The 21,545-nt window shown below is 35.3% G+C and overlaps 1 protein-coding gene across 1 annotated transcript in view; it reads left to right on the top strand.

Annotated features, from left to right (window-relative positions):
- LCA5 (lebercilin LCA5) overlaps positions 1–18,848 on the top strand; it is a 60,841-nt gene extending 41,993 nt beyond the window's left edge. Inside the window, exons 4-8 of the mRNA XM_059399207.1 lie at positions 9,879–10,016; positions 10,949–11,045; positions 11,735–11,877; positions 14,391–14,523; positions 16,173–18,848. Of these exons, the coding sequence (XP_059255190.1) occupies positions 9,879–10,016; positions 10,949–11,045; positions 11,735–11,877; positions 14,391–14,523; positions 16,173–17,035 (1,374 nt within the window). The 3' untranslated portion in view covers positions 17,036–18,848. The remainder of the gene's footprint in view (positions 1–9,878; positions 10,017–10,948; positions 11,046–11,734; positions 11,878–14,390; positions 14,524–16,172) is intronic.
- The last annotated feature ends 2,697 nt before the right edge of the window (positions 18,849–21,545 follow it).

The following is a 21,545-nucleotide window of genomic DNA, read 5'->3' as shown; positions in this document are numbered from 1 at the left end:
ATTCCTTAAACTAAAAGAATTTAACTTTATTACTACAAGAAAAACTGATTAAATTTACTTTCCTTGTGATTAATATCACTCAAGAAGACTTTAAAATACATGCATTTTTGGAATGGCTGGGTGGCTTAGTCGGTTAAGCTGCTGCCTTCGGCTCAGGTTATGATCCCAGGGTTCTGGGACCGATTTCTGCATCAGGCTCCTTGCTTAGCGGGGAGTCTGCTTCTCTCTCTGCCACTGCCTGCCGCTCTGCCTGTGTTTGCTCTCGCTCTCTCTGACAAGTAAATTAAATAAATAAATAAATAAATAAATAAAATATTTAAAAAAAAAATAAAAAAATACATGCATTTTCATGAACGCATCTTTAATATGGAAGCAGTGATGACTTTTGCTAACTTGTCAAAAATTATTGGCTCACAGTTTAAGACCAAATAAAAAAATTACTTAGTTTCTATTTAATTATGCTGTCAACTAATACTACTTCCCAAGGTGTTGAGTTCCTAATGAAATGGAATTGTATATATGCATACAGATACTCAGCCTAGGTTCAATTTCTGGGCTAGCTTTGTGATTTTCAATACCACTTAGATTATCTGAACTCGAGTTTTCAGTCTGTAAATGCTTGCAGGTGGTGTGATAAACAGTGTTAGAGAAAAGTTCAGGATGGTTCTAGTTCAGTGCCTGATACTTTTTAGGCACCTGTTATATAACTGAAAAATAAAGTGCACTCAAATTACATTATTTAAAAGTAAATACATCACAGAATAGAAGTATTTGAGACTTCGAAAGGACCATAGATATTGCTTTTGCATTGGTTTTCACAAGAGCTCAATGTACTTCAAGGATTTTATTGTTTTACAAAAATATTTAAAAACTACCAATTTGATCCATTGGTTTTTTCAAATTTTAGCATTTGTTCACAGGCAGCCAGATAAAGGCTGAACTATGCGTGTGGTGACTGGTGAGTTAGGTGCAGAAACTCAGTTGCCCAGCAATCTGATGCAGCCCTGAAACTTCTTGGGAAACTTTCCAGTTCAACTTAAGCATTTAACAGTTCAGGAGGCTAGGACAGAAAGATGTTATTTTTCTTCTCTCAGGCCACATAGAATCACACAGGACACTAGAACCACATGTCTGGAACTAGAACTGCAGTCTGCTGTCTCTCATTCTGTTGCTCTTTTTTTTCTATTACCATTTAGTAAAATCCTTGTAATTTTATCACATTTCTAAAACTGAGTAGTATGATATTCTTTCTTGTAATAATATATTTGAGTTTTTTCATAGTTTTATGGTGGCATGCATTAAAATATTAAAATTAACTTTGGCTATTTTATCAGTATCTTCTGATAAGATGGATAAGATGATGCCCACAATGGAGAAGAAAGAAATGGTTTTTTTTTTTTTTTTTCCCCAAAATCTGTCATATCATGCTGATTCTTTATATGCAGTTTATTGAGCAGGAATCACTTCTGAAATGTGTTTTATTTTTGGTACTAGCTGTGCTAAATACTGTGGGGTAAAAATCTAGTTACATGTTTGAAGACAAAAACTTGAGAGTGAGCAAAGGCTTCTTGTAAACACTTTAAAACAAAACAGCAGAGTTTTCATTAGAGTAATAAGACCAAAGCCCACTGTTTCTAATGCACAGAGAAAGTATAACTGTTAGATTCCAAGCTTGTTCTTATCTTGTCCTGCTCAAAGCAGATGAAGAAATAATAAGAGATAGATAACTTATTTAAATGAGCTCAGGCTCCACATTCTAATGAATTATCCCCTAGAGGACTTATGAATGTGATTTCACAGGCTTTGTCAGTGTACACTGGGGAGTTGGGAAAACTAGGGCCAGATAAGAAAAGTGAGAAAAAGGAAGTACCAATGTTTTCAAAAGTAGGCAGAGGTAAATATTAGATACTATTAATCAGTAAACTTAATGCCAATCTCTACCAAATTTTTGAATGTTTTGGGACATATTTCTCAGAACTATGCTTACTCTTTTCCTCATAAGATTACAAGTACAACAAAGTATACTATACCTATTAATTTTTCTCTGTACAAAGTGCAGTTAAAATATATGCTAGTAGATATATTTTCATGTATAGTAGATATAGTGTATATAGTAGATATGGGAAATCTTTCTTGTTTGTGTGTGTGTGTGTGTGTGTTTAGATTTTATTTATTTATTTGACAGACAGAGATCACAAGTGGGTGGAGAGGCAGGCAGAGAGAGAGGAGGAAGCAGGCTGCCCATGGAGCAGAGAACCCAACGTGGGGCTCGATCCCAGGACGCTGGGATCATGACCTGAGCCAAAGGCAGAGACTTTAAGCCACCCAGGCGCCCCCTTGTTTGTGGTTTTTTTTTTTTTTTTAAAGATTTTATTTATTTATTTGATAGGCAGAGATCTCAAGTAGACAGAGAGAGAGAGAAGGAAGCAGGCTCCCCGCTGAGCAGAGAGCCCGATGCGGGGCTTGATCCCAGGTCCCCGAGATCACAACCCGAGCCGAAGGCAGAGGCTTTAACCCACTGAGCCACCCAGGCGCCCCCCTTGTTTGTGTTTTAATGGAGAAATGACTGGTTGAAAATATTAGAAAGCTTTACAATTAGATCAGCAACTGAACCCAGAGCGTTCAAATACATAGCTATCAGTTTTGAGAGAACATTTCTAGGTGGGTGCTTTGGCCCTGGCCCTTTGTCAGCATATTTATCAGTGAATTTGACTGGGCTCCTTTTAGAACAAGTATTGTTTCATTTTGTATTTGTAACATTTGACTATCTGGCTAGAAATAATGTTTTTTTTAAAGGAATGAGTGGATAGATGGATCAGTGAAAGAAAGTGGCATTCATGACAGGTTTAGAAATAGGAGGGGCAGCAAATTTCATCTTAACAAGATTAAGATCTCCCCGGGCTCAAAATCTGGCCCAAAACAAGCAAGATAAAATTTAATCTGGTTAACTGTTGAGTCCTCAGTTTTTTCCTATCTATTTTATGGGTACCACACAGGGATACCTGATTTGACAGTAATTCAAGTTTTTAAAAAAAGCATAGCGTTTTAGTTGTTGAACTTACAGTCATATAGCTGCTTAAAAAGTTAACAGAAGGAAAAAAACAGTTAACCAGTTATGCTGCTGCCCAGGCCCTAGGCATTAATAACAACTAATTTTACCAGCCAGATCGCATCTGAAAACAGGCACCATATTTTACGTAACAAACTGACATGTAGAGATCAAGCACAGAACCAGGGGGTGAAAAAATAGGAATATAAGAAACAGTGGAAGAACCATGGAGCCATGAATAAGATTCAAATTAAGGGAAAATGTAATATATTTCAGTATTTAAAGAACTGTTTGGGGGCACCTGGGTGGCTCAGTGGGTTAAGCCTCTGCCTTCAGCTCAGGTCATGATCCCAGGGTCCTGGGATCGAGCCCTGCGTCGGACCCTCTGCTCGGCACGGAGCTTGCTTCCCCCTTTCTCTCTGCCTGCCTCTCTGCCTACTTGTGATCTCTGTCTGTCAAATAAATAAATAAAATCTTTGAAAAAAATAAAAGCTGTTTTGTTGGAAAAGGAGAAATAGATATGCTCTTGGATGTTCCTGAAGGCAGTACAAAGATAACAGATATTTCTGGGAGCAGGTTTCTGCTTATTCATAAGGAAGACCTTTGAAATAATAGGAATTGTCTAATGATAGTGAAATGAAACCCTTTGAATTACTGAACTTTCTGCCACCAGAACTATTTGTACAGAGGCTAAATGATCACCTGCTAGCACTGTTGTAAAAAAAAAAACCAAAAAACTATGACTATAAGTTGGGCTATGGATCTTGTTTACCCAAGTGTCTAAATCTCAAGGATTGAGTTACAATAACTCAGCAGAGATGAAATCAGCTGACATTTATAGATTTTTCTAAACAAATGCAATATTGTTATGTAAATGTATATTGCTTTATTAATTAATAAGCAGTAAGTGGAGGTAATATTAGTTATCATTTGGGTTTGCTCGCAAAAGTTGCTAAATTATATAAACCTTTATTTCTTTTAGAGTTACAGTTCTGTGATACTTCCTTTTGGTGAAATATCAGTTAAGTATTTAAATTTTTGTTTAAAACATTTTGAAATTGACAGTAAAGTAGGGAAAGAAATACCGGTAGTCCTTCCAGCAAAAGATAACCACTATTTATATTTTTTCAGTTCTGTATCTTTAATTTCTTTTTTTTTAAATATTTTATTTGTATCTTTAATTTCTAAAAGCACTTTTAATTTTTTTTCTTATGAAATATATTGAACATACAGAAAAGGGAATATTTAAAAGTCATTAATCTACTTACTATTTTGCTACTTTTTCTATAGATCATGTACTTCAGATGTTACTTTAAGGCTTCCTTGTACACTTTTTTTCCAAAATATCTCTTTCTCTGCTTTTCTCTCCTCAGAAGTAATTTTTTTTCTGAAGTTGATAGATATATCTCCTTCCTATTTTATTTTCATTGAGTCGTATTTTTAGAAATTGTCTTATTTTTAAATAAGTAGCACATGTGCATTACAAAAAAATGAGGAAAATAACAAAAAAAAATTCTTACACTGAGATATCACCAATTTTAGCATTTTGGTATATGCCCTGTGTGTTTTCTGTGTGTACATATTATGTATATTATATGTGAAGAAACTTGCTTTCTATTATTAGCTTTTAGGAATTTCATTTTAATTGAATAATAATTGAATTTTATTAAATATTCAGATGCTTTTCTTCTAGTAAAATGATTTTTTTTTCTCATTTAACACAGAAAATTACACTTTTACATTATTATTAAACTACTCTTATCCTTTGCTTTCTTGGTATAGTTGTGATATATTTTTTATACAGTGCTCTATTTCTTTGGCTAATATTTGGGATTTTTACAACATTCACATATAGGAATGGCTTGGGGCGCCTGGGTGGCTCAATGGGTTAAAGCCTCTGCCTTTAGCTCAGGTCATGATCTCAGGGTCCTGGGATTGAGCCCCGCATCCTGCATTGGGCTCTCTGCTCAGCAGGGAGCCTGCTTCCTCCTCTCTCTGCCTGCCTCTCTGCCGACAAGTGATCTCTGTCTGTTAAATAAATAAATAAAATCTTAAAAAAAAAAAAGGAATGGCTTATGATTTATTTTTCAGGCTGTTCTTATCCAGTTTTGGTATCAAGATTATAAAAATTCTCAAAGAATGACTTTATCAAATTAGTGTTTTCATTTTCTTTGGATAAGTTGTGGAATTACTGAATCAAATGGTATTTTTGTTTTTAAATTTTTGAGGAACCTGCATACTGTTTAATACAGTGATTGTACCAATTTACATTTCCATCAGCAGTGTAGTGTATGAGTATACATCCATGCCAACACTTGTTATTTCTTGATTTTTTTTTTAAAGATTTTACTTATTTATTTGACAGAGATCACAAGTAGGCAGAGAGGCAGGCAGAGAGAGAGGAAGGGAAGCAGGCTCCCCGCTAAGCAGAGAGCCCAACGCGGGGCTTGATCCCAGAACCCCGAGATCACAACCCGAGCTAAAGGCAGAGGCTTTAACCCACTGAGCCACCCAGGTGCCCCAATTTCTTGATTTTTTTATGCTAGCCATTCTGACAGGTGTAAGATGATATGTTATTGTGGTTTTGGTTTGCATTTCCCTTAAGATAAAGGATGTTGAGGATCTTTTCGTGGGTCTGTTGACCATCTGTTTATTTTCTGGAAAAAGGTTCGGGTTCTCTGTATATTTTAATCAGATTGTTTTTGTGGTGTTGGATTTTATATCTTTATATGCTTTGGATATTAACCCCTTACCAGATACATTACTTGTAAATATCATCTCCCATTTATTAGGTAACCCTTTCATTTTGTTGCTTTCCTTCTCTGTGTAAGAATTTTTTATTTTGGTATAGTCACAATAGTTCATTTTTGCTTTTGTTTCCTTTGAGAAACATCTAGAAAAATGTTGGAACAACCAATGTGAGATTACTACCTATGTTATCTTATAGGAGTTGTATGGTTTCAAGTCTCATATTTAGATCTTTAATCCATTATGACTTTATTTTTGTGTGTGGTATAAGAAAATGGTCCAGTTTTCCCAGCACTATTTTTTGACAGACTGTCTTTTCCCCATTCTACACTCTGGACTCCTTTATTGTAGGTTAATTGGCCAAGTAAGTGTGGGTTTATTTCTCTGCTCTATCCTGTTCCATTGATTTATGTGTCTACTTTTGTACTGGTACATACTATTTTGATTACTACATTTTTCTTACCAATCCAGATGCCTTTATTTTGTTGTTTGATTCCTGTGGCTAGGACTTCTAGTGCTATGTTGAATAAAGGTGGTGAGAGTGGACTCCTTGCGTTGTTCCTGTTCTTAGAGGAAAAGCTCTCAGTTTTTTCACCATTCAGAATGATGTTAGCTTTGGGTTTATATGGTCTTTATTATGTTGAGGTATGTTCCCTCTTAACTCATTTTGTAGAGGTTGGGTTTTTTGTTTTTTAATCATAAATGGATTTTGAATTTTGTCAAATGTTTTTTCTATGTATTGAGATGATCATTTGATTTTTATCCTTGGTTTTGCTGATGTGGTGTATCACATTGGTTGATTTGCAAATATTGCACCACCTTTGCATTACTGGAATAAACTTCACTTGTTTGTGGTGAATCGTCCTTTTAATATGTTGTTAGGTTTGCTAATATTTTATTGGGGATTATTGAGGATTCATTGATGTATTTGGAAGCTTTCTCTCCCAAGAAAGAAAGGACCTAAGTAAATAAATTCAGAAATGACAGAGAAGTAACAAATGATACCACAGAGATATAAAATATTATGAGAGGCTACTATGAACTATTATATGCCCACAAATTGGACAACCTAGAAGAACTGGATACATTCCTAGAAACGTACAATCTTCTAAAACTGAATCAGGAAGAAATAGAAAATTTGAACAGACTACTAGTAACAAAACTGAATCAGTAATATAAAAACTCTGAACAAACAAAAGTCCATGGCCAGATGAATTCACAGGTGAATTCTACCAGACATTTAAAGGGTTAATACCTATATTCCTCAAACTTCCAAAAAACAGAAGAGGAAGGAAAGCTTCAGATACATTCTACAAGGTCACATTACCTTGATACCAAAACCAGACAAAGGCACTACTAAAAAACCCATAGGCCAGTAAAATCCCTAATGAACATAGACACAAAAAAATTCTAAAAAAAAAAATCAGCTAACTTTATTCAATATATTTTAAAAAATTACTCACCATAATCAAGGTGAGTAATTTATTCCAGGATATCAGGGTGGTCCAGTATTAACTGGGGGTACCTGGGTGGCTCATTGGGTTAAAGCCTCTGCCTTCGTCTCAGGTCATGATCCCAGGGTCCTGGGATCGAGCCCCACATCGGGCTCTTTGCTCAGCAGGGAGTCTGCTTCCTCCTCTCTCTCTGCCTGCCTCTCTGCCTACTTGTGATCTCTGTCAAATAAATAAATAAAATCTTGAAAAAAAATCTGTCAACATGATACACAGCATAAATAAAGTGATAGATAAAAATCATACAATCTGCTCAATAGCTGAGAAAAAGCTTTTGACAAAATTCAACATCCATTCATGATAAAACCTCTCAGCAAAGTAGGTGTACAGGGAACATAACTCACCATAATAAAGGCCATATGTGACAAACTTAGAGCTAACTCTAATCATACTCAGGGAGGGGGAAAGAGCTTTAAGATTAGTAACAAGACAAGGATGTCTTATTCTTACCACTTTGATATAACATAGTACTTGAAGACCTAGGCATAACAATCGGACAGGAAATAAATGTCATCCAAATTGGTAAGCAAAAAGTTAAATTTGTCACTGTTTGCAGATAACATGTTATCATATGTAGGAAACACTAAAGACTCCACCAGAAATTATTAGAGGTATTAAATGAATTCAGTAAAGTTGCAGAATACAAAATTAATAGCAGAAGTTAGTTTGTTTCTCTACAGTAATAGCAAAGTAGCAGAAAGTGAAATTAAGAAAACCGTTCCATTTACAAATGAACATGAAAAAAAAGAGGGGGCAAACCGTAAAACAGACTCTTAACTATAGAAAACAAATTGAGGGTTGCTGAGGGGGCTGGTTTGGGGGTGGGGGGATGGGTTAAATAGGTGATGGGGCCTAGGGAGGGCAGAAAAGATCCATAAAGACAGATCAGACTGATGGTTGCCAGAGGGGAGAGTGGTGGTGAGAGTGGAATAAGAGATACAGGCTTCCAGTTATGGAATGGATAAGTCACAGGAATAAAAGGCACAGCACAGGGAATATAGTCAATGGTATTGTAATAGCGTTGTATGGTGAGATGTTAGTTATAGTTGTGCTGAGCACAGCGTAAGGTATGGAATTGTGGAATTGCGATGTTGTATACTGGAAACTAATATAACATTATGTGTCAACTATAGTAAAAAATTAAAACTTAAAAAAATGCCACCTTATAGAAAATATTTTTTCATATATACTCTCCTTCACCTCTCTGTATTATTTCAAAGTAGATCTTGAATATCCTATTGTATTATTCATAAATATTTCAATTTTATCTCTCTAAAATAGAAAGACTTTAAAAACAAAATGCCATTAACTGATACCAAGAATAACATCTAATAAATAACAACTTTTTAGTATTTTCAAATATCTAGTTAGTGCTCAAGTTTCCAATTGTTGTTTGAACTATTTAAAGACCTTAAGACATCCCTCGGGTCAGAAGGGTCTACATACCTAACAGTCCTGAGACAATCAGGGGGTTTTAAATGAAATGCATATGAGAAAAAAAATTATACAATTAAAAAAAAGCTCTTGGGCTGGATAGAAAAAGTGTGGTGACAGAGTGGAGGGAGGTGTGTGCTTACCACTTAATGCTTTGGCTGTGCCCATTACCCACTTGGGAATCCTTGAGCTGGGGGATATTTCCTAGAGATTCATCGATGATCTCTTGTCAGACTCCTGGGCATACAGTGGGAAATGGTATTCCTTCAGTTCTCTTTACCTTCTTCTCTTTCCTTTTCCTCCCCTTAGTCATTGTGGTCTCTCCTCAGAGAGAGTGAGGCCCTCCAAGTGCCGCACATGTGGCCGGGCAGGTCCCCGCTTAACATCTTTACCCTCCACCTCTTCTGCCAGAAAGGTCGGATGGGCCTGCCACTACCTCTGCCACCTATACTACCCCTGGCTCCACAGCCTCTGCTGATGTCCAGTCCATCCACTTTCAGGTGCAGAGATGGTTGGTTCTCTCAGGTGTCCTGGTGTGGTGTGCAGAAGTGCTTTTGTTTAGTTATAGATGTTTTGTGGCTCTGATTAGTTGTAAATTGAAAGGTAGGGAAAAAAGAATGACTCATGCTACCATGATGTTGATGCACCTGAAAGAAAACATTTTAACCTAAATTTTTTCACAAACTTTATGAAAAACATTTGAATACTGTGGACATGACTGTTATTTTCATCTAGAAATGTTTTACAAAGTAATCTCTGCACCTTGGATAGTGCTATGTAGTTTTATGCAGCTGTCTTGGTATTATATTTGCCTGAATTATGACTCCCAGAAGCCAGTGTTTCTCATCACATCCTTTGGCTGAATTTGCAACCAACTTAAGTAACTGTTCATATATGCTTCAGGCAAATGCTTAAGAATTTACAAATCATTTTGAAACGCAAAATAAGGAATAATAGGCTATGTGCCTTACTAAATTGTTGGTAAATCTGTTTTCCAGTTTATGTTCATGAACACAAAGCTCAGCCTGATTTGTAGGTCTTGTACTACTAAAAACATTATTTCAATGCTAAGTGCAGTGTTTTACTCTTCAGTTATTTTCAAGTATTATTTTTATATGTTTCTATACACATCGTAGGAACTATCCAAAAACCTTGAGCTGAGTACTAACAGTTTCCAACGACAGTTGCTTGCTGAAAGGAAAAGGGCATATGAGGCTCATGATGAAAATAAAGTCCTTCAGAAGGAGCTGCAACAACTGTATCACAAATTAAAAGTATGTATTTATTTATTTAATGGATAATAGATATGTGAACTATATCGAACACTCAGCATCTTAAAACATTTATTCATATTTGTAATTTGGAACAATGTAATTTACAAAATTCTATTCTTTTTTGGTACTTTTAAAGAAAAGTTTTGGTAATATAATCACTATGACAAATGCCAAAAGTGAAATATTGAATCCTAGTAGAATTGATATAACTGAAATAACTTATGGAATTTTGGAAGGAATTATGGGAACTAGTGTTTTTCTCTGTTGTGTGTTTGAATAATCCAGTGTTCTTCCTCAGATAACCCTAGGATTATTTTAAAAGTTGTTTCAAATAATGCCCTTGTCAGTGTTGAGAGGAAGCATTCACATTATTTAATTTTGTTGAAAGTGTTCTTAATTCTATTCAGAGGTCGTTGATGGGGAAATTTTGTGCAAAATTAAATGCTCATGCATTATCTTACATAGGATTTTCATTTTGTTAATCAAATTCTCAGAAAGAATCATTGCCTCAAAATGATAAAGAACACTGTTTTTAAAAAGTCTAATTTTTAATGTGTCAGTAACTCAAAAGCCATGTTTGAAAGATACTAATGAAATTATTTTGGCCTCTGTTGCCAAGTTAGAAGACAGTTGAAGACGCAGCTAGCTCTATTAGGTAGGAATGGGTAGAAAATGAATTTTGCCTTATTTACTCTAATTTTCTTGACTGTCAGTACATATTACACTTTTTAGGGAGAATCATTGCTCTAACCTAGATGTCCTAGAGATATTCCTTTCTGTAGTTCAGTAGTTAAGAAGGGAAACTGAGCTGGTATATATATATTCTAATTTGGTAAGGAAAATACCAGTTGACAAGGTGAGAATTTTTGTTTTATTGTAAAATGCTACTCTACATCCTTAATTGTATTGTTTTTTGTTTGTTTGTTTTTCAGGAAAAGGAGAGAGAACTGGATATAAAAAACATATATTCTAATCGTCTGCCAAAGTCTTCTCCAAAGAAAGAAAAAGAACTTAGGTCACGAAAAAATGGTATAATAGTTACTATTATTGATAAACATTGTAGCTGTCACTAATAATAAAATCAAATAATTCTAAAGTAGAAGGAAGGGGAAAGAACTTCATTGAAGTAAATTTAAATTTCCTTATAGTTAATTTTCAGAAATCCTCTTTCTCAGTTTTTCCTAAGGTTTAAATTTTTTTTTATAATTTATTTTTGAAACTTTGAAGATAAGTAAGAAGACTCCAGACTGGTGCTTGATTATATTTTAATGAACCTTTATTTATGCATCACTTAGCTTTAACAGTTACATATTTTACTAATCTTATTGCATCTATTTTTTTCTACTTCTAGAATATTTTTTTTAAAGAGTATTTTAAAGTTAATCCCAGCTGTCATTTCATTTCACCCATAAATACTTTGGCATTATTATGCATGTCTTTACTTTTTTTAAACAAAAGTGTAAATTTTCATCTTATAAATTGCAGAAAGTTAAAATCAAACTTTGTAAAAGCTTAATAGGGTTTACCTGTCTAAATTGTCCTCAAATTATATAATTGCCAGTAAATCCTAGAAATACAAATGGTAATAGTGAGTAGTCATAGAGCTAAGCAAAACGTGCATTATCTCATGTAGATGGTGAACATATACCAGTTAAATTCCATATATCTTAGCACTGTTCAGTATGATTAGAAAAATTCTTCCATACTTTTCATGGTAGCTGCATGCCAGAGTGATTTTACAGACCAGTGTACAAAAGGAGTACAAACCAATGAGGACTTCGAGCTGGAAGAATTTCCTGTGACACCACAAACAGTTATATGTTATGAAAACAAATGGGAAGAACCTGAATGTCTTACTTTGGTGAGTTTAGCAACATGATTGGTTACTAAACTCTAGGTTTGAATTTATTCCTAAAAACACAATATCGAACATTTTAAAAGTTAGCAATGATGCTAGTACCGTATCTGTGTAAATATGCAAGTAGCCTTCTAGAGAGAGTATTTTATTAAATTCCTTTGTGTTGATTCTTAGTTTTCATTGCATCTTCCAGATACATCAAGAAGGTTAGTTATACCTTCTGGGTTGGAGATAGAAGTCTTTCTTTTTCTTTCCTTTTTGTAGAGAGAGAAAGAGAGAGTGGTGGGAGAGGGAGAGAGAGAGAATCTTATGCAGGCTCCATGCTCAGTGCAGAGCTGGAAGAAGGGCTTGATCTCACAATCTTGAGATCATGACTGTGCTAAAATCAAGAATCAGGTGCTTAACTGACTGAAGCCACCCAGGTGCCCCAAAGATAGAGGTTTCTTAGCTTTTATGTACCCAGATAGTCTCTAAAAACCCTCTTTGTTTTTATACATAATAGCAAATTTTACTAGTTTTCAAATATTTTTTTTAAGATTTGTCTTATGTATTTTTGGGCCTCCTATTATGTGAGAATTTTACAGATTAGCTGAATGTTGATCAAAGTATTGCAGTGCACTCTGACTTTATTTAGATCATTCAAATTAGAGTGAAATTCAGGGGAGTCTGTGTTTGGGCCTTCATTTAAAAGGACTTATAAATACAACACCAGATGTTCTTTTTTCTAAGAGGGTTCTATATTTTAAATTCCAAAGAAAACAATATATTGGGGATCAGCATATTTCATATATTCCTGGGTTTTTGTGCCTTAGAGTTTTCCCAGTGGCCCTGAGATTTTTTTCTTGTGGTATAAAACAGAAAGGATGGGCTGATTTAGTTCCTGGGTAGCTGTACCTGCTGAGTGTCTTTCTTCTTATATTTTCACTATCATTGAAACTAAATCATGTTGTCTCTTTGAAAAGGGTAAAGTGTGCAATAGCAAAGTCATTCTTAACTTTAAAAGGATTAAAAAAATAGTCTTTGTAAGATTCAGCATGAGGAGCAGCAACCTTATACAGTGAAAAGAGCAAAAGAGCCTTGGAGTTAGAACCAGAATTTAATTAAAAAGGCAGTGTTAACATTTTAGTTGTGTGACTTTCTGGAGCCTCAATTTCCTAATCTATAAAACAGGGATGGTTTACCCATCAGCTTGTGGTAGTAACTAATCACAAAGTTTGTAAAGCTCTTCAGACTGATCCTGCCACTGAAGGGTCTTCGCAAAAGGGAGCATTGTTCAAGTGCAAGCTAATTTGCTATTGGAAAGAGATCCAGAATTCAGTGGCTCAAGAAATACATGAGTTTTCTTTCTTTTCGAATAGAGTGAAGGTCAGTGGGTAGTCCATTATAGGTAGATAGCTTTATAGCTTTGTTCCTTGGTAGTCATCCTCTTACTGTTCTTTCATCTGAAACAGTGTAGTCTTCCTCTGTATGGTTGGAATTGGCTCAACACCTTTGTGAGAAGGAGAAACATGGAAGTGGAGGGCAAGCAGGTTTTATTTTTATAAATGTGATTAGAAGTTGCATACATACTTTCACTCAAATCCCTTTGGTCCTGTTTACTGCAAGTGAGACTAGCAGATGTAGTCTACAGTTGAGCCGCCTTATACCCTGCTAAAACTCAAGGGATTCCTAACTAAAAGGAAGAAGAGGAAAATTGATACTAGGGGACAACACTCTGCTTACTAATAATAGGTATTTTACTTTTAAATTACCTTATTATACCCACGCATGAAAGGGACCATAAAAAACAAGTAATTTTAAGTTTATATTTTTATTTGATTTAAATCTTTTTTTTTTTTTTTAAAGATCTTATTTATTTATTTGGCAGACAGAGATTACAAGTAGGCAGAGAGGCAGGCAGAGAGGAGGAAGCAGGCTCCCTGCTGAGCAGAGAGCCCGATGTGGGACTTGATCCCAGGACCCGAGATCATGACCTGAGCCGAAGGCAGCGGCTTAACCCACTGAGCCACCCAGGCGCCCCAATTTTTATTTGATTTAAATATTATAAAATTTACTGGAGGCTTTGGACACAGTCTTAAGTATAAACTCGAAAGATTCAATGCAGTTGTTACTGCCTGTGTTATAATTCAGCAGACCTTCCAACGTGGCCTCCATAATTGGCTAATAACCTTTCCTGGTTAACTGAATTAATCAGATTTTGTTGTGAAACATACAAAGCAAGGATACTTCCGAAACATGTCTCTTCAGAATTTTTTGTGGGTTATTGGCTTTAATTCCATGATACTGGTTCTGATATATGTTATACTTTAAAAATTTTTTTTAAAATAATCTTGTGTGCTTCTAAAGCATCTTTCAAAGGGTGGTAACTTGTGACTTACTCCTTTATTAAATTAAAATTGGCTTTAATTTCCAACTTACTTGGTGTCATATTTAATACGAGATGACTCTGATATTTAAATAGCTTTTTCCCCTTTTGACATGTGAACTTGCATTTTTTAAAAAAATATATGTAATAGGACCTGGAACTGCAAGAGAGAGGGGAACATGAAGAAGCAAGGATTCTAACCCCATCTGTGAAAACAGAAGAAAAATTTGTTAAAGATCAAGGACTCCGTGTTGTAAATCAGGAAGTTGAAAAGCTGGAAAATGGTAAGAAAATTTGTTTAATCAAGTAATGAGTCAGCATCCTTTGGGAAAGAAAGGGTTAGCATCCCCTGATACTTTCCAGCTGAACAGTAAATTGGTTATACAGAATAAAAAAAGGTTGATACAGTGTAGGACATGGTCTATTAGGAATCACAAACATTTGAATAAAGTTACTAAGGAAAGAAAAATGCAACTGTTAAGTTGCTGTTTGGAGTTAGGGAAAAAGGACAAGTTACGTTCAGAAAATTCAGATGAAGTAGAATTCAGATAAAAGAGGAAATTTTTGTGTGTTTGTTAACTAAAGCTTGATGAAGAGATAACTGAAAGACAATGCAGTCCATTGGCTTGACCTTGAGACTCTAATCTGTGGCCCAAACATTAAAATCAGTGAATTGTGAGGTCCTGAATATATTCCTGTAGGTATTCTTTCATTTTGGTGTGAAAGTTTAGTGAACCAACTCACATAGTTTCAGATACTGAAAATGAAGTTCAGGAATAAATTCATTTCCATCTGGATTAAAAAGTCTTAAAGGTATGGGCAAGAGGGATCCCTGACTCTAATCCTCTGCACATATTTCATTATAGAAGCTTCTTGCAGAGAAATCCTTTTCTTCCCTTTAAATTATGACTTAATTGTTGCTTAAATTAGTGAATGTATATTTGTGTGTGTGTACTTAACACAGTTGAAATAGAAGATTTATTTATATTACTATTGGCTAAGGCACAAAGGGAGATGCTTTCATAGTATTAAAACATAGACTAGAAAGGTATTATGGTCAGTTGGGTTTAAGAAGACTGGCCCCTTCTTTTCATCTCTATTTTTTCCCCCTGGAGTTTGTATGAATTAAGGACCTCAAACATCAGTGAGAATGTATGCCATTTACTAAAGTTACTCAGAGTAACTGGTATTTCTCATGGCCATACCTTAAAATACTTGCATGTGTATTTTTCCAAAATAAGGACATTTTCTTAAATCATTCCAGTATAATTTTTAACTTCAGAAAATTTAACTTTGATACATTTCTCTAATCTGCTGTCCATAGTACAGTTTTATTAGTTGACATAATATTGTCCTTTATAGCATTTTCTTCTCGCCAGAATATGATGATGAATTGCATTTAGTTCTCCTGTCTCTTTAGTTTTCTCTAGATATTTCATGAGGTCAACATTTTTGATGAATAAAGACCTATTTTTTAAAAATAGAATGTTCATTTGAGGTTTATCTGAAGTGTTCTCTTAATTAGACTCAATTTAATTTATCTTTAGTCAGAATACCAAATAAGGGATATTGTATCTTTTTTAGGGTATGACGTGCAGAGGTTCAATTTAAGTTTAAAATAAACTCCCATCTATCCATCACCTTTCATTCAGTGTATAGCACGATATTAAGTATAAAAAATAGAGAACCTTCTTCCTTACCTCTACACTGAAGAACAAAATTTCTTCCATAAATGTGAATTTTAAATTCAATACACATTAAGTACATTCTTTCTGAATTCCAGAATATCAAGTGTAGCAATGAAATTTATGGTGTTCATTCTCACTATACTGATAACTAAATTAGACTGTTTTGTAAAAGATGACAATTGAGTTTTCCTACTTAAAAATATTAACTGCTGTAAAATCCCATTTTTAAAAATTTGATTTTACAGAGTGGGAAGGAGAAGAACTTGTTAAAAAGCAAAAAGACAAAATATCTTTGTTAGAGAGAGAAGAAAAGCCCGCATTGGAAACTGGAAGATACCAAATGGAAATATGTCAAATTCAAAATATAGATAAATTAGAGGAAGAGGAAGAAGAAAGGCTGAAGAGAGAAATGCTACTTGCTAAACTGAATGAAATCAGCAGAGAACTCCAAGATTCTCAGAATATAAAATGTCCTCCTCTGCCATTGCTGCCTGATTCGGAATCAAAACTGCATTCCCCAGAGAGAAGCCCCAAAACATACATGTTCTCAGAATCCTCAGAGAGAGTATTTAATGGGCATCATCTGCAAGAGATCAGCGTTTTCACTACAAAAGGAGATGGTCAGAATCCAGGAAATACTAGAAGCCCAGTCTCCGCAAGTGAGCTTGCATTTGGCAGCTATGTGCCTTCGTTCGCAAAAACATCAGGGAAGTCAAATCCATTTAGCCAAAAGAGTGGCCTTTTGGATGTCCAAAGAAACAGTATAGAGAAACTTGGTAAAGACAGTGTAGATTTAATTACAAGAAGAGAGAAAAAAGCTAATCTGATGGAACAGCTATTTGGTGCCAGTGGCAGCAGCACCATCTCCTCTAAAAGCAGTGACCCGAATTCTCTGGCTGCCAGCAAAGGAGACTTTGATCCTCTAAATTTTCTCTCAGGGGATAAGAGCAGCAGGGATAGAGAACATGAGGAAGATGACGACTTTTTCCTCAGTGAAGGAAGAAGTTTTAATCCAAATAGACACCGATTAAAACATGCAAACAGTAAACCAGCAGTAAAAGTAGTGGAATCTGTAGAAGATGAAATTGAAGAGGTAGCCCTGAGATGACTGACTGCAGTATACAGTTTTCCAGTTGTAAATATTAAAATATTTTAATATAATATTTATTATAAACCTTTAGAATTTTTGATATTAAAAAGTCCTTATTAAGGAATGATACAGTGTAAATGAAAAGAAGTAGATCATATCACACCACCTAGCTAGTCTGCAAAGAATGAAGGAGACTCTTGAATGAACCAAAAAGAGAGATATATCTTACTTGGTTTTGGTTTTTTTATTTACAAATAGGTTTTACCTCTTAATCAGCTCTATAGGAAGTTTTACTCCATTGGAGTTCATATTTATTTCCTGTTTTTAATCCCTATTTATTTATTTACTTTTTTTTGGTCATGTCCTCACTGAGCTAATTATAGTCTTGTCGAGTGGAAATTAAAAGTGGGAGGCTCTGGGTTGGGAAGCGTAGCTCCCAGATGGTGGAGCCCTGGTGCTACTTAGGAGCCCTGTGCTCTGTGGACAGGAAAGGGGTCCCTTACGTAGAGCTACACGTAAGTGGAAGCAGTGACAACAACATAGGGATTTCCCACTTAAGAGAACTGTGCTAACACAGGTTGAATTCAAAAGACATTTGTCTGTTTGCATGGATAATTCCCCTTTCATGGCTCCTAGCAGCTTGGGTACAGAATAATCAGTACTTCTTTTCCTCCCCCTCTTACACTCTGTATCTCAGTGACTAGGTATGAGATTTCATACCCAAATACAGGAAATTAAATTTTATCCTAATATAAAAAGATTTTTTTCAACACAATTATGTTTCCAGAGTAATCCAACTTGGAAAATTTAATATATATTTTTAAGGTTTGAACTTACTATCAAAACCAATGATAATGATATTGTAATACTATTGGACTTATAGGACTGATTTTAAAGCAACCTTTGGTTACAAATGTTTTAGAGATGGGGCTTCTGCCTTGCTGAGTAGGGCGGATATTTTTATGTTGAAATGCATGCGTTGGTCTTCTGTTGTTTGTAGCTTACTTCAGCTACAAAGGAGTTGATGACCTTGGATTATGTTGGGTATGATTGATCTTTAAGAAGTGGTAATATACCACCAACTGAGAAGAAACACTCTTCAAATGAAGAGTGGTGGAAACTGTTTCAGGGAAAGCATAAAAAAATGTAGGTTGACACTTACTATAAAGTTAGTTCCTGCCTCCTGCTCCAGAAATTAGTATGGTTTCTGATGAGGGGACCAAGTTACTCTTTTGAGTTCTTATGAATGCTTATTATTGAATATAATTTCATAACAATTTGGCAAGACTTACCTGGATAGGACTCTAATGAAAAGATATGCTATCTGTCATCTTCTAAATTGTGTTACTGTCATTTATTGGGAACTGAATCTCCCCGAAGTGCTAAAGTACATTAAAAAATTGTTTTAAGCTTTTAGTATGTTGCAAATCATTCTAATATATGTAAACCACAATATTGTAATGCAGTTCTTGATAAAATATTATGTAATGTTAATTTTGTTGATAGCTGCTAACTTTTCTGCCAAAAGTATTCTAATTTTTAGATTGTTTTAAGTGGCTTTTAAAAAGCCTTCTAGTAAAAGCTTTATATTTAGGTCATTTAATTCGTCTCTTGGTTTTTTCCTACATAATGTTTTCTAGTCTCTTTCACCAGATAAAATAAGACAGAAATATTAAAATTCAACCTAAAATTGATATTAAAATGTACAGAACAGGTTTTTCTTTATGAAGAAACCTCAGAGAGTAAATCTTTTTTTTTTTTCTTTTGTAAATGTCAAGTTAAATTTGTTATTTGTACTCAGAACTCTTAACTAATAAAAACTAAAAACACACTCTGGCTCTTTGTTTGAGTGATACCTTAGGTCATTTAGGAAATTCATGGTAGAATGGTAGAAAGAGGACCTGCATAGTTAATTTTTATTATTCTTTTTTTTTTTTCCTGCCCAGTATTTTTAATTGAAGTAGACGAATTTGCCCTAAATCAGGTTAGACAGTATGCTAGTCTTATCAGATAATTATAGTTTTAATTAATCCTTTCACCCTTAATAGCTATCCTAATGGCATATATTCTCATAATATAAAAAGGTGGGGGTCAGGAGGATTAAATTGAATCATAAAATAAACTTACTTCATGGCTGACTCTCTATTTTTCTGATCCTCCTCTCTATCTCCTATCAGACATACTCACCTTCTGGTAACCCTGGTTGGGTGTTAGATACAGCATGCAGGTCTGCCTGGTGAAAAGGGGAAGGGAAATGTGTGTTACAGTGACAATGTGGGGTTTTTAGGATTAAAAAAGGGAACTATAAATTATCAAGGAAAGATCTGCCTTTAAAGCTTTCTCCTTTCTACACGACAAGTGCCCCTTTCAGATTAAAGTCACCTTTTATATCATTTGAAAGTGCTCTCTTTTTAGTGAGGAGCATATAGTCATTCATTAACTGGGTGCCCTGCATGTAGGAGGTGCCAGGAGAGTAAGATAGGCCCTGTGCTTGCCCTCAGAGTGAATGCAGAGCGCAGGAGGCCAGACCACACATAGCTCCATCCCTGCCCTCCCACCAGCTCCCTCACTGTCCTTGGGTTTGCTCAGCTGTTACTGCTCTTGTTTAATACTTTTAAGGTAGTTATGAAAGATGAATGAAATACTTAAGTTAATGCTTGGCAGGGTGCCTGGCACATAAGTGTTCAGTAAACATTAGCTGTTCTCATAGCTGATTGACGTTATTTTAGAGTATAATTGAAAAATAGAGCATAGGTATGTACATATATTGACACTATACTTTGCACAAGATAACAAGCAGAAAAACTCTCCAAGTTATCATAAAACATCTATGCTAAATATACTGTGCCCCTTAGGTCTGCACTTGGAACTTTCCTTGCTTTATTCAGCATTAACTGTGCAGTAAGCTTCACAGCAAAAATGAAATACAGAAAACACAGGCCTTTATGATTGCATAATGTGAAAATTTGTTCCTCAGCTCTCCCACAATGTGTGTATCCTTGGGTAAGCTACAAAACCTCTCTGTATCTCCTTTCCCCCCTCTATAAGATGGGACTAATAATAGGACCTACCTCATGGTGACTGCATATGTTAAATGAGTTTATATGTGAAGAACAGAAATGTAAAGGCTCAGATTCTTGCTGTTGATGTTTTGGAAAGGTAATGGAGAAACAGGGAAGAGAAGTGATACTTATTGAATGCCAGGCATGGCAGTTGGCATTTTTATGCATGTGCTCCCCATAAAATTTTTTCTCAAGTAGATACTGTTACTCCCATTTTACAGTTGGGGCTAGTAGACTGTAATAATGAAAGTGATGGATACAGGTGATAGACTATATTCAGTAGTGTCAATTTAAGAAGTCCAAAGAAATAAGATATTTCAGAAAATACTCTTGCAATAGTGGTAAGTAACAGAAACCCAAATCAAACCAGCTTAAACAAAATGAAATTATTTTTGGCTTGAATATGGAAAGCTCAGGAGAGTGTGGTTTGATCTGGAGGTTCAAATAATAGTGTTTACTCTGCCCACCTTTTAGCTTGGCTCCCTTTAGCTGGGCACCCGCTTCAAAAAGAAAATCTTCTCTATAGCTCTGGCAAAAGTCTGGTTGACTAGTTTATATTATATGCCCACCTACAGGGCTGGTGGCATTGTGTAGAAGGAAGAAACTACTATCCCTCTTCATGGAATGATCACAACTTCTATGGATAGGGGAGGCATTTTTCCCTGATGAAGAAATTTTAGACATAAAAAATCCATTTAGTTATTGTGGGCTTGGTTCTAGACCACCACAATGAAGCGAGTCAAATTATTTTTTTAGTTTTCCAGTGCATATAAAACCTAGCTTTACATTATAGTCTATTAAATGTCCAATGGCATGATGCCTAAAAGCAACATACATACTTTAATAAAAGTATTGCTAAGGGGTGCCTGGGTGGTTCAGTCAGATATCTGCCTTCAACTCAGGTCATGATCCCAGAGTCCTGGGACTGAGTCCCACATCAGGCTCGCTGCTCAGCAGGGAGCCTGCTCCTCCCTCTCCCTCTGCCTGCTGGCTCTCCCTGTCAAATAAATAAAATATTTTTTAAAATAATAAAAATATTACTAAAAAAGTGCTTACCATCATCTGAGCTTTCAGCAGGTTGTAATTTTTTCGCTGGTAGAGGTCTTGCCTCAATGTTAATTACACTGACTGATGAGGGTGATGGTTATTGAATGAGGGTGGATGACTGTGTCAGTCTCTTAAAAGAAGACAACAATGAGGTTTGCCAAATTAACTCTTCCCTTTCATGGTTTCTCTGCAGCATGCAATGCTGTTTGACAGCATTTTACACACAGTAGAGCTTCTCTCAGAATTAAGAGGCAATCGTTTCAAAACCTGCCACTGTTTTATCAAGTAAGTTTATGTGATCTTCTAAATCCTTTGTTGTCATCTCAACAGTCTTCACACAATCTTTAGGAGTAAATTTCCATCCCAGGAAAACACTCTTTGCTTATCCATAAGCAGCAGCTCCTCATCCATTCAGGTTT

The sequence above is a fragment of the Mustela nigripes genome, chromosome 5, assembly GCF_022355385.1.
Source record: "Mustela nigripes isolate SB6536 chromosome 5, MUSNIG.SB6536, whole genome shotgun sequence".
NCBI classification, from domain to species: Eukaryota; Metazoa; Chordata; class Mammalia; order Carnivora; family Mustelidae; genus Mustela; species Mustela nigripes.
Note: the sequence above shows the minus strand (reverse complement) of the source record. Positions and strands in the feature narration are given on the sequence as shown.